Source organism: Camelus bactrianus, chromosome 28, assembly GCF_048773025.1.
Source record: "Camelus bactrianus isolate YW-2024 breed Bactrian camel chromosome 28, ASM4877302v1, whole genome shotgun sequence".
In the NCBI taxonomy this organism is placed as follows: Eukaryota; Metazoa; Chordata; class Mammalia; order Artiodactyla; family Camelidae; genus Camelus; species Camelus bactrianus.
The window spans coordinates 22,032,903-22,046,689 of record NC_133566.1 but is presented as its reverse complement, the minus strand read 5'-3'; the positions used below and the strand labels follow the sequence as shown (position 1 = coordinate 22,046,689).

Sequence of the window (13,787 nt, the reverse complement as noted above, 5' to 3'; positions counted from 1 at the left end):
GGTGGTTTTGCCTGCTGTAGACAAAGAAAAGGATGAATGGATAGATACCGAGGGTCACGGTGTGAAGATGACAATTAACAAGACCCTTTTACTGAATTTTCTGTGCTAGACACAATGGTAAGCATCCTACATACGTCCCACACTTTTTGTCCCTTGAAGGTAAGATCATGTATATTTTGTCCCTTTATTCCCGGTGGCTAAGTACTGCCTATGCTTGTTCACAAAACTGTCCGCAAAATTTATTGAATGTGCTATTTTTAAACCTTACCTAAAACCTGAAGTCCAGCTGTTTTACACTTGAGTAAACTGAGGTTCAATTTGGCTAACTTGTAAATAAATATAATCAAATATCAAGGTTCAGTTATGCTTCTGCCTCGGTGTAATAAATATAGCAGAAACCTAGATCAGCATACCTGCTCCAAACGAACAGACAGTTTTAATATGTCTTGCTAATTATTCTTACTGGTATGTCTACTTCCGGCATAGCATATTCTATTAGTTAGCTACTGCTGTGTAACAAATGACCCAAAGCTTAATAGAATAACATTCCAAACATTTACTGTCTCATAGTTTCCGTGAGTCAGGAGACCGGCATAGCTTAGCTGGGGTACCATTGCCTCGGGGTCTCCTGCAAGAATGCAGTTGAGGTATTTTACCATCTCAGGGACCAACTGGTGAAAGATCTATTTCTAAGCCCACTTGTGGTTGTTGGCCTCCATCTCTCATTTGTTGTTGAATGTAAGGCCCCACTCAGTTCCTTACTGGCTGTTGACCAGAGGCCTCCCTCCATTACTTGCATTGGAAGCTGGCTTCCATCCGAGTAAGCAAGTGAGAGAGCAATCAAAGGCAAGCAGGATGGGGAGCCAGCACATTTTCGTAACCTCATCTCAGAATAACACCTCATCCCCTTTGCTATATTCTGTTGGTTAGAAGCAAGCCACTAGTTCCAGCCCACCCTCAGGATGAGAAGATCACACAAGGGCATGAATGCCAGGAAAGAGGGGTCCATCTCAGAGGCCGACCACCACACACACATAGTTGTAAATGCAGGAAGGCAATAAAGGTGATGACTGGCATCATTAGGAGAGAAGATTAAGACACGTGGACAGATCCCACAGTATGGATTTGGTAGAGACATATTTAACTTCTGGCACCATGTACTTACGTCCTTGTCCTGTGACTTCCAAAACCCAAAAGATCCATTGAATCAAGACAGAGTTACACGGTGTCTGGCCAGGAGTGGAGAGGACAATAGCGGATCTAGAGAGTGAGGAAGGAAAGGCCAAGATTGGCACAAGGTGACTGGAGAGAGGAACTGGAACAGAAGAGGACAGATTTGAGAAAGTGCATAGAGAAACAAGACAGAGCTAGCTACTAGTAATTCAAAGACAACAGTGCACACATCAGAGGGAAGAAGAAAACTGATGATGTAACTAGGGAGCATTTCATTTGACTTAGGATCAAAGAATCAAACATTAATCTCAGAAGAAGCTGAGTGGTGATGAAAATTATGACCCATATTAGAGCAAGCGTTCAAAATTAACGTCAGAAGTAAAGGCGTGGATGACACAGGAAATCCCAGCCAAGTGCTTCAACAAGATTATGGCCACTCTTGTACTTATAAGAAAGCCTCTACTTCTGCTAAGAGTACACAGGTCTATAAATCACATGCAGTAATGAAAGGGCCACTGTTCGTGAGGTAGACTTAGAGATCCATGTGATTATTTACTTCTTGTCCAGTATGTAGAAACCTAAGCAGCCCTAAAAAAAGATTCTGAGTTCAGGATTTTGAAAGGTCCCTGTTTGGGATTGAGGGAGGGGTTCCCCTAGAATATCCTCTAATGACTTAATTAAAGATCTTGAAGTTCTTTACTCAAGTGACTGAGTCAACGTGAATTGATGGCTAGATGCTACGGTCTGTCCTCCATCATTCTTGAGTGGTACCAAGGCAACACATGTGTTGCTACAGCTTCAGTCTGTGTTAGTTCTTGCTTCTACAACTGAACGTGGCTTGGAGCTTCAGCCTCAAACAGGCTCCTCACTCTCTGATGATGCTTCATGGGTGTGCTGAGCTGTCAGAGTACGCACAGAGTCTTTGTAAATGTCAGTCAGACTTTCTGTGGGCAAATTCAGGCCCCCAGTGGCTGCCAGCATTCTCTTTTTTATGTCCTCTTCTCCTATTAACCCCCACATCTAATCGGGGGGCGGGGGGCACTGGAAGAAAAATTCCTCAGCAGGGTCTGATAGAAACCGTTTTTAGGAAAAAGTGCATTACTTACAAAGAACATCATCAAGTCGTACTTTCCTGATGGAGGGGGATACTGGAACTGCCACCCCTCCAAGAGTCCCCACATCAGTACTTTCTGGCTCCAGTTACTCTCATAACAGCTAAATTCATGACCTAACTTCCGCTCTTAAAATGAAGGCATAGCGCCTGTCTGTGATGGGAGCAAGGGTACGATCTACGGGTCCCAGCACTGGAACTGGCCACAACTCAATCCCGGTCCTGATACATTATTAGCTTTCTAGATTTTTTTTTCAAATACTCTTATTTTTTATATTAACACATACTAGATTAGTTATTTCTATAGATCAGGGGCCTGGTCTTGGTCTGTTTTCTCTTCTCTGTCCCAATAATAAAACATATGTGAGGAACATACTCAAGGGAGTGTGCTGTTGGACTTCACCGCAATCGGGTGACCCCTGTGCGTGCAGATACGATAGTCTGGGCTCAGTGAACCAGTCAAGGGGACAACAATGAGCCTTTCTCCATGCTCAGTGGTGAAGAACCTACTTAAGCAGCCCTGAAAGGTTTCTGAAGGATCCCTCGAGACCAAGCCAAGAATGTCCACTCATAACTGGGCTAATGACTCATGAAACCCTTTAATAAAATTAGTGGACTAATAGAAAATGATGGGCAGAAAGAGAGAGACTTAATAGGGGAAATGTGACACTGCTCTTTTTGTCTCTGAAGTGCTTGATGACAAATGACTTCCTCCTTACACCCCCTTCTTTCCATTCCCATTCTCCTCCCCGCTGGGTGGGTGAGCTGTGCTAGAAGCAAAATGAGGGCTGAAGATGCAATCAATGAAGAAGAGATGGTCGCTGCCGGAAAGTGATTCCCATGTGAAACATGAACCCAAACAACCCGAATGCAGTGTACTAAATATTATAATAGCGCATGCATAATTAGGGTGCCGTGCAGTGGTGGAGAACCACCAACTTCGGAGTGATGGTCAATCCTAAACTGGGAATTGACGATTGAGGAGGTATTCACCAGGGCCAAAGAAAGAAGGACACGTTGGTATGAGAGAAAAAAACAGTCATGGACGTGTTGGCATGACATGGAAGAGGTCCCTGACACATCTGAAGACATAAATAATTCAGCCTAATTGGAACACTTGAGTATGTGTAGGAGTAGGTGTGGAGACAGAGACAGACAGGAATTAGAGGCAGGTGTCAGATGTTTGAGTTTGTATCTTGATAAAGAACTTTTCTAGTCCCCTCTCTGTCAGAGGGAAGCATGGATAGGCAACAAGGTCCTGCTGTGTAGCAGAGGGGGCTGTGTTCAGTGCCTTGCGATGGGCTATAACGGAGAAGAATGAGAAGAGAATCTGTAGACAGGGTAACTGAATCACTGTGCTGTGAAACCCTGTGCTCTGAAACCCACCTCTGAAGTCTCTCAGGAGGATTCGGTCCAGATCTTCCTCACCTCTGGTTTAGGATCTCGATCCGCGCTAGAACGGGGCAACCTTGATTTTTATCTGCTCGCTGAACTCTGATTTCATTACTCCTGGAATGTCATCATCCTGTGGCCTCGTGTGCACTCCGCATACAAAAGTATCGCGAGAATTTAAAAGTTTATTTCCAACTTTGATCACCCTTTCAGGGCATAAGCTATGAAGAGCGATCCAGGATTTCTGACAAATAGCAGTAAAGTGTGTCTACATTTTTGGATGAAATTCAGAAAGTAGAAAGAAGCTTCTATTTATATAACCCTGTATCAGAAACTCTGTTAATATATAATGTGTGAATCACAAAGGCGATGCTGTGTTTTGTCTTAATTAGGGAGAGGCAGGATCGGCAACCTATTTGAAGTCCTTTGAGAAGTTTTCTTTCTCAGTGTTACTTGGGGAGTGTTTACCTTTTTCACGGTTCAAGTGTTGGGAGCAGTCGTAGTGAGACTAACGTCTTAGGTTCTGTCAAGACGGATCATTGTCCTACAAACTTTTGTTCTGCTGTCTGTCTTACCACTTTGAAAACTAAACAGGCTACAACTGAAACGGGAAAGAGAGCAGCAAAATGTGGGGGGCAAAGGTATGTTGGTTAAGGAGCAGTGGCAGTTGACTAAGCCCTAAATAGATCAGCACTGAGCACTGAGGAGTGGAGCGTGGAGGAGGAGCTTCTTAAGGGTCAGATCCAGAAAAACACTGACTTGTGGTAAGAGAACTGGGCGTCTTGTCAGTTATAATAAGTATCAAACTGAATGTGTTCAAGTTCTAGGTTTTACCGTCTTGGGGAGCATAATAAAGTCATTGGGATATTAATGCTATCTTGCCCTCTGAGTTCCTCTTTGAAAAGTAAAGATTCCACACCTCTTCCTCTAACGTTTTCCCCTCCTTGGAAGGATGATGGCGTTTTCTGTCCCGGCCTCTTGTTTCTGCCTCTTCCGACGATGCCGTGTCCACAGCACTTGTTCCTGCCAAGTGCTGCTCGTGCCAAAACCCCACCTCCTGAATCTCCAGATTCTCTACACCATGCTGGACGCCCTTCTCCAAACCCGGGGTTTCAGAGCAACAGTGGATGTGTTTGGGGCCCCAGAGCGTCCCTTAGGGAACTGGTCCCTTTCGAGCTTAGCTTTCTTCTGTCTCCCTTGGGCACAGAGTCAGGGCTTGAGGCAGGTGGAGAAAGACAGCATGTGACCTCCTGCATTTCCCTTCTTGCCTGGTCTTCCCCAGGGTGACCTTGCAGAAACAAAACAAAGCAACACAGCTCCGCTCCCCCTTTAGCCTCCACCAAAGGTCTTCACGCAGAGGGTCCAGCGGGCAGGGGGCGGTGGGTACTAGACCCAGCATTCCAGCTGACAGTTCTTAAGGTTGACTATCAAGCATTCGCTCACAGGCACAGTTTCTGAGGGGCTGCCTCACTCGTGGCTGTTGGTCACATTGGTTTCTGTTACGTTCTGGGCCGTGAGCTAGGACTTTATTTTCCCAGAGCCTTGTTCTATAAGGTGGGGTACAGCCTTTAGGATAATACGTTGATCTCTTACTAAATCATCTGAGTTTTGAAAAGATTCAAAGAAACGAAAGGAACAGAGACGACTATGACTGCCGCCCCCACGTGTAACGAATATTAACATTTGCCCATACCTGCCTTCCATTATTATTTATTTCAGAATTAAGATTCACTGGAGGCCTCCTTAGGACGTCTGCCTTAATCCCACTCTCAGTGATAACCACCGTAACGTAAGGTTGCATCTCTCCTTTCAGAGCGTGTGTAATAAAGATGCATGGATGTTTAATTATGCACAGTACTCTTGTGCATTTAAAAATTTCTTACAAATGACATCTCTTTTCAGTTTGCTGTTCCTAGTCAATGCTTGATGTCAGGGCTTATTCGTTATAATATATTGTCTATTTCCTAGTTTATGTCCTTAAGTTCATTTTATCCCATCCAGATGTATTATCTGTGAACCTGGGGTGAGCAGGTGACAGTCCTGAGTTAGAGGGCTCTGAGTAGGTCTGGGTTAGAGCCAGTTGAAAGAACTCCCTTAACGTAACTATTATTCCCAAGTTTAATATAACTCTTGTTATTATTAACTCTTGGAAAAGTCAACCTCACAAGAAACAAATCTAACTGTAGAGACACAAAGACATTCCTGGGTCCCCAGTGTCCTCAGGCTCCTAACCAGGATCTCCTCCAAGCCCTAGCTAATGTCTCAACTGACTGGAAAATTACATTTTACTAGAGTTTGACAAAGCATTTGCCAAAATGGCGCGTTTCCGTTTTCGCTCCATCTATAGTAGAAGGGTCCCTTTTTTATTTTCCCCACGTGCTCAGTAAGATGGATATTCTAAGCTTTAACTTGTCTGCCCATTCCCCCAACAGGCTTGAAATGATATCTCATTGTTCACACTGTGATTTTTTCCAGTCATTGGTGAACTCAAACATCTTGTGTATTTATCAATAATACGGGATTTCCTTTTTGTGAACTGCCTTTCTAATCTTTTGTCTGCTTTTCTGTTTTTTCCCTAATTGACTTAAAGGACTATTGGTCTTACCTACATGTGGGAGTACCAATCATTTGTCAGTTATACGAAAGGGATGAAACTTTGCGCAGCTTAGTGCCATCATATAAATCTGTAAAATCGTTGATGGTCATGATGGCAGCTTAGACAGCAAATGGAATTAATATTATTTAGAATGTTCAGTTTGAGAAAAGAAATGAATTTTTGATTTCATTTAAGAAAAGTTCTCAGACGAAAATGTCAAACACATCCAAAAATGTTTTCACGTTTAAGGAAGTAGATTTCAGCTCTCTGGATCATGTAGCATGTGAAACAGTCTATTCCCATCACAAGTGGATAGCTGAAATGGTCTGAGTTTAATGTGGTGGTTTTTAGAAATATATTTTTATTTGATTCATATCTGCAGCAATATGGCTCGGTATCTCCAAACTCCTTTTATATAAAATGCAATTCAAAGGCCCAAAGGAAAAATTCAAATAGCACAGAGAGCCAGTCTCAGTAATTTACTCACAGGAGGAAATTCACCTCTTGCCATGCTTTCGTTTTGACCATTTCTATTGAAAGACGGGTTACTCCATTTTCCTCCAGCCCTTCTTTTTTAAAAAAATAATGTTTGACTTTTCCTAGCAGAAATACATTTTTCTAGGAATGTTTTATATCTTGAATATTCTGACCCTAGGGAGTAAAGTAATTTAGCAGAGTTTCTCACAATCGGGGTTAAAACGGATGTTAACGTATCCTTGGAGGATGAAAATGACTATACCAACGAATCAGGCATGAAAGTTTAAAACTGGAAATAGATGAATGATGTTTCTCTCTGATTGTCCTTGTAAACAAAATGAATCGTGTTTTTGGCTTCCATTTGCCATATGGATTGACTATTACAACATAACAGCTGAAAGACTGAATTTTCATTTTTGAGCGTCAGTAAATCAGCAGTATTTTTAAAGTAGCCAGTGGAAGTATTCCAGATATTGCACTGGGTTTTCTTTCCGCCGTCTTCCAGTGTGTCCTTGCTGAAAGAGGAGTCCGCATTTTAAATATATTTTTAATTTTAATTTAATATTTAAATAAATAATTCAAATACGTTTCAAAATGTGTGTATATATGTGTACGTTTTATCTTGCAATCAACAAACCTGGTAAAATGGAACAAAATCAAATTTATCTTTGAGTCCGTTGATCTCTTTTCATAGCCTTTCTGCTGGAAAATCCTGGGGTTTCCCCTCTCCCCTCTTAGGCAGTCTTTCCACAAGGTGTGCCTTTCAGACCGAAATGGAGTGGATCGGGTCATCTCGTTCACTCTTTACTGTGTGTAGAGTAACGTCTGCTGCTCAGTGGCTACGACTTTGGCACCTTGGTGTCAGTTACATGTTTACTGAGGCTTCTAAGGGCCAGGCACCATCCAATGCATTTGTGTGCATGAGCCCATTAAATCCCAATTTTATAGACAGAGAAACAGATTTAGAAGGGTTCAGGAGACTTGGCCAAGGTTTCACGGCTAGGAACTAGCAGAAGTTGAACTCAGCTCAGGTTAGGGTAACATGAAATCCGGACTCACGCAGGGTATTTATTACCACACTACCTTGCGCAGGCTTCAGAAACTTGCTCTGTTGCATACCGTCTCCATTCAGGGAGCAGCGGTTTGCTTCCCCTGCTGCAGGTGAGTAGCACAAAGACCACTAAATTGGATCCACCCCAAACTGGACAGGTGGGCACCCGGCTCCACTGAAATGTTGGAATGTCCACAGCCTGCCACCTTCCCTAGGGGCCGACACAAGGGAGCATGGAAGGACGGTTACCTAATCCACTGCTTTTCACTTTGTTCAACCCAGTGATGCCGCGCTTTGCTGAGCAAGTGGAGGTTGCCATCGAAGCCCTGAGTGCCAGCGTCCCTCAACCGTTTGAGGAGAATGAGTTCATCGACGCCTCCCGCCTGGTGTACGACGGCGTTCGGGACATCAGGAAGGCCGTGCTGATGATCAGGGTATGTGCGCCTCTGGAGCTCAGAGCTGGTTGGAGCTTCGAGTAAGGACCCCGGAGAATTTACTGTTTGTGTTTTAAATATTTAGTTTTACGTGGTAAATTAGCTCAGGGGCGCCTCTGCCATTCTCCACATGCTCCTCTTGCTAACGCTATTTCCCACGAGGATAAGAAAGCCACAGAATGGAAAGAGATGAGATTGCTCCGCTTAGTAGCAGTGACAATAATGATAGTAATGGTGATGATGATGGTGACAATAAGGCGATTCCTGGCTACATTCTCCTTGTAAAAGATAATTCAGACACTATAAATAAAGCTAAATAACCTTCAGCAAACCTCTCCCTGTCGCCTACTCCACCAGCTTCCCAACCTCAGTCTTCTGTTGTCAGGTAGATCTGAGCCTCCCAAACCATAGTTTTTCCCATTATATGTAGACACACGCTAGAAAACATAATACAGGAGACTTTAAAACTCATTTAAGTGTTAGTTGCAACTTGCTTTGCTCACTCACAGTGTGCCTTCATCTCTATTCAGACATGTAGCTTACCGCATTCCATTTAACTGCCGTGTAATATTCCATAATAAGAGGAGAATTTTTTTTTCTCCTTGCCTTATCAATAGTTTGTCATAATAGTTTTTGAACAGTTTTTTAAGCCACAGAATTATTTCTTCAAATAAACTTCAATGTTCAAAAACATAATCGATGACACAGAGGCGGACACGATGCTTCAGCAGTGCTAATCCTAAAGCATGTTGTCCAACAGAAATATCATGGGAGCCATGTTCATAATTTGGTATTTTCTAGTAGACACGTTGACAAAGCAAAAAAACAGCTGAAATTAATTTTAATAATATATTTTATGTAACTGAGTGTGTCCAAAACTATCATTTCAACGTGTGGCACTAGCCACAGTTAAAGTGCTCAGTAGCTCCATGTGGCTGGTGGCTGCCATATTGGATGAGGCAGCCCTGGGCTGTATCCCCATCCTCAGCCTCCAGAGTCATCATCTCGGAGGCAGCTCAGCAGAATCACAAGTTATCTTCTGAGTGCATCTTGAAAAACTTTCCCTAACATCCCTTCAAATACTGCAAAACAATAAATAATTCATCTTCTGTGTGTGGTCCCTCAGATGTTTCAAGAAGTATCTGTAATACATGGTTCTCATCAGACAATACACACCAAGTTCTGCAAGGATTTTATATATGGCATTAATTCTTCCCCCAAATCCTGGTATCTTTGAAGTCAATAAACCTATGCCTGGTCCTCTTCAGCTGTGGTACCCAGAACACAACATGATGCTTCCAAGGTGACCTGAGCAGGTGGAGGAGAGCATCACCAGAAAGAGTCTCTCTTCCCTTTTTGTTGACATTAGAGCTTGTCCTGAAACATCCACTGAACTTCTTCACTTGGGAGCACAAATAGCATCTGCTGATCTCATCCTTAAGCAGCTTGACTGTTTTCAAATTAAATACGTCTTTCTTTCATAATAACTCCATGATTAATTCAGAGCCTTGCATAAATCGTGTCAGACAATGCTAATTAACTGTAACAATGTGACGTTCAACTTTGGACTTTGGAGACTGTCAGATATATTTCCTGTTCTTCTAACTTGCCCATTTTTGATCTGTCAGACTCAACCATGTTTAAAGACCTGTTTCAAATCTTCTTTCCCTAAATTTTCTCCCTCCAAAATATTGACCCTATTCTTTAACTCCTTGTAACTCCTTCTGCTTATGATAGTATTTATTACGCTATTTCCTTGTATGTCTGTTACCTTCTTTAGACTGATATTTGGGAAAGCAAAGGCTGTCTTTTTTTTTTTTTTTTCCTTCACTATGGTGTGTTGTCTGGCAGTGTTTAATACTATGTGTGTTGGGGGAAAAGAAAAGCAGTTACCTATAGAGATAGGAAGGTGACAGAAAAGATATGAGAACTGGAGGAGAAGGTAGTCAGCCTTTTAAGCACATAACAAATTACATCATTTTTTCCATTATATAGTAACTTGTGAAATAAGGTAATAGACCATGAGAGTTATGTTTTCAAGGCATTTGGCACTAAATGCCACTATAATCCTCAAGACATATTCCCTCTTTTGCCATTTTTCTGCTTTGTTAGCCTTCACATTTTTGTGACAACTATTCATCTGGGAGGCTGAGGAAGTTCATAGCCATCATTCATTTATTCATTCACGAGCTGTAAAAAAAACATAATTTTAGATAAAAATGCCGTATCTTTGTTACATGAAGTGTCGTCCCTCCATCTCAGCATTTCCAGTGATTTGATCGGACGGATTTCACACCACTTTCAAAACTGAGGAAGGGGGAAAAGTACAGCAGGTGAAAATTGTTATTTTTAAAATCTTTCTCCACTCAGCACCCAGTGGCTTCATTTTGTACTGAAATTCTTGGTTTACTTCTGAGTATAATGATTAAGTCTACTTAAAAAAAAAAAAATTGCACTAAATCAGAAAGAAAGATAAGTAGAGCTCTTTCCCAGCAGAACTAGCCTTGCCTCCTTCCCTCCCAAAGTGTTGATTATGCTTTGGAAAAGTAAGAAAAAAAAATTTGTTTTTTGCAAAAATAAATGCAGAAAGGACCTTGAACGGTCAGATCCTTCATCAACCTGCCTCTCAGCAATCAGTGCATATTTAATGGCAATGTGAGTATCTAGACACTGCAGGCCAGCTCCAGGCAACCCTCTGAAGCAGGCAGAACTTGTCCTTCCTGTGTTCCAGCCTCACCTTCAGGACCCTACTTCTCTCTGGGAACAGGTCTGCTCCGTGTCTCTTCCATAAGACTAGTTTTTGCTTGCGTCTTACTAAAGCTTGTCCTTGGTGATCTATCAGCCTCATCAGAATTTTCTGATCACCCCAATGTGATCAGAAGGAAACAGGAAGTCTGGCACAACAGCATGCACTGGCTTCCCGCTGTTCGCCGTCGTTACAGTCGGCGATGTTGCTGTGAACCCTGACCTGGAGAGTTCTGAAACATCGCTCCTCGGGGAAATGCAGGGTTAGGTTCCTGTGAGCCTCCCTTGGGCCACGTTTCCATCAACTGATGAATATGTTAGTTTGTTTCGTGTGTGTTTCTGTCTAAAGACACTTTATTTAATATGTATTATTGATACATTAACGTGGAACGCACGGCCAACCGTAACTCATGCATGAGGCAAACTTATCTAAGAAGTGAATTTTTTTCTGGAACATCACAACCTTCTAACATTTAAGAACTCTAAACAACAGTTCAGAAGAACTACATTTGGAAGCATTTTAAGCAGAGAAATAACTATAAGAAAGCACAAAAATGGGGGAAAAAATGTGGCTCTAAATAGACGGCAGAAAGGATTCTTGCTTATAGGTTAAAAGTTGAAATAAGAAAGCAGAACGTTGCACTGTTTGACTTCAGCTGGGAATCTGCACATTCAGTGACTCAGAAACTTTGCCACATTGCACATGTTGGTGAATAACTGCAGAAAGATTGATTTGGGGATTACAGAGACACTTTGGTGAGTGGGCAGATTCACAAAGGATCTGCAAATAAGGAGGCGCAAGTGTGTAATCAAGGCACAGTGTTGAACATTTAATGTTGGAAATATAAGTAAGTAGGTAGGCTACAAGGCAGTAATATCTTGGTGTCAGTATATCCGTGTTCAACAAAACAGTAGTTGCTTTTCCTAGAGTGACCCTGAAAAAATCTATAATGATATCTATACACTAAAGTTTTATAATTGGAACCCATTAATTTGGTCGCATACGAAACTTTTGAAAGCACGGCAGAGAAACAGTAGGGCCTAGGGCAGGGTTCAGGGTTCAGATAAAGTTGTGCAGCTTAACTTCACATCTCCCAAACTGGGCGTGACGATGCCCTGGAGCATTGCAAGTTATTCCAAAATGTCAGGGGAAACACAGACATCTCTCAGATACCACGTGGAGTGTGAGCTGAAGGTAGTTCACAGTTCAGACGTTAGGTTGGTACGTTCCTTTTGGTGATATGTTGATCACATCACGTGTTTGTGATACAGGGTTTCTGGTGGTTGCTGTGATAAAAAGCAAGCGCCACGGACGTGCAGTTGTATTCCAAGGTTTGAGAAGTACTGTAACAGTGCAGCAGGTGCTAAGCTGTTACGGCCAAACAACTTAGTCCTCGTTTATGGTCCCACTGCTTAATCAGGAGCACTGTTAGTTTGTTTTGTTTTTTAGCCTAGAGACACCGTGGAAAAATTATGGAGACAATGCTTGAAGCAGTAAAGTTTGGGGACCTGTGGCTTAACCATTCTGGGGTCATCGACATGCTACTTTCCTTCTTGGCGCCTCAGTTTCCTGATCTGTAAATGGGGACAGATATGGCCATAAAGCTCTAGTACAGACCTGGCCCTAGTAGAGTCCCAGGAAATCTCTCCTTTTCTCATCCTGACAGGATGGAATTTATCTCCGTGCCGCCAATTAATGAAACAGAATTTGTTAAGTAAGTCAGCAATGTTACCAGAATTGCAAGGACTGGAGTCAGAATAATTGGCATAGCTAGAAAATTAAGGGTTGAAGAGACTTCAGAAACACCTTAGGGGACAAAATCGATTTACCTATTACGGATTGCTGTTGTCAGCGTGGTCCCATGAGGTCACTAGCTTTGTTTTCTTAACTCAATTAGAAATAATTTAATATAGTTTTTAAAAAAAATTTTGGTACTTTGATGTTGGTTATTCATTTGTCAAATATTTGTTGAATGTTTACTAGATGCCCTGAAAACAGACATGAAGAAAATCACGGAAGTCGGTCCCAATCCTCAAGGAATTTATATTCCTTTGGTGGGAAACAGAAGAAACAAGTACGTGTAATATGCTAGTTACTGTGCCATGGAGACAGCCAAGGCGGTATGAAGGAGCCGGAGCACAGGATGGCTGTGGATTTAACGAAGGGTGGTCCCTGGATGACATTTAAGGGAAGACTTGGAGAAGGAGGAGGAAACAAGCCATACAAGTATTAGGGGACGTGTGTTCCAGGCAGAGAGGAGGGCACTGGTGCCCTAGAAACCACAATGAATGAGAGATGGGAGTCACTGAAGGGTTTGGAGCAGGAGAATCACAAGATCTGAGTTAGATATTAAACGGGCCATCCTGGTTATGCTGGTGAGAACAGAATGTGTGGGGCAAGGGCAGAAGCAAAGAGCTACGTAAGTTAGGAGGCCCCCAGGGCAATGAGGATAGAGATACCAGTGGCCAGTTGGTCCTTACTGGGGAGGTTTTGTTCTATACTGGCATTCCAGTGATGTAGAGATCTGCTGGGAAGTCCTTCTTCATGCATCTCCCAAACTCCTGTTGCAGTGACCAACTTACGTCCTCATCTGTCTGCTCCCAATGGGACTCACTTACATTTGAGCCATTCCTTTAAATGATCCTTAATACATTTTTCACACGTCCTGGTGAAGCGACTCTAAATTCTTTCGCCTTTTCTCACTTTGCTTCTTTTCAGAAGCTGTTGTGGAGAAGACTGAGAATTTGGCTAGGAACCAGGGCAGGTGATTGATCGTGTTCTGCAAATGATACGTGGTGTGGACCTTG

The 13,787-nt window shown here is 42.5% G+C and overlaps 1 protein-coding gene across 2 annotated transcripts in view; it reads left to right on the top strand.

Moving 5' to 3' along the window:
• The window catches only part of CTNNA2 (catenin alpha 2), a 944,639-nt gene that overhangs the window by 868,521 nt on the left and 62,331 nt on the right, over positions 1-13,787 (top strand). For both annotated transcript variants that reach the window (XM_074354541.1, XM_074354540.1), the window contains exon 13: positions 8,083-8,234. In XM_074354541.1, the coding sequence (XP_074210642.1) occupies positions 8,083-8,234 (152 nt within the window). The remainder of the gene's footprint in view (positions 1-8,082; positions 8,235-13,787) is intronic.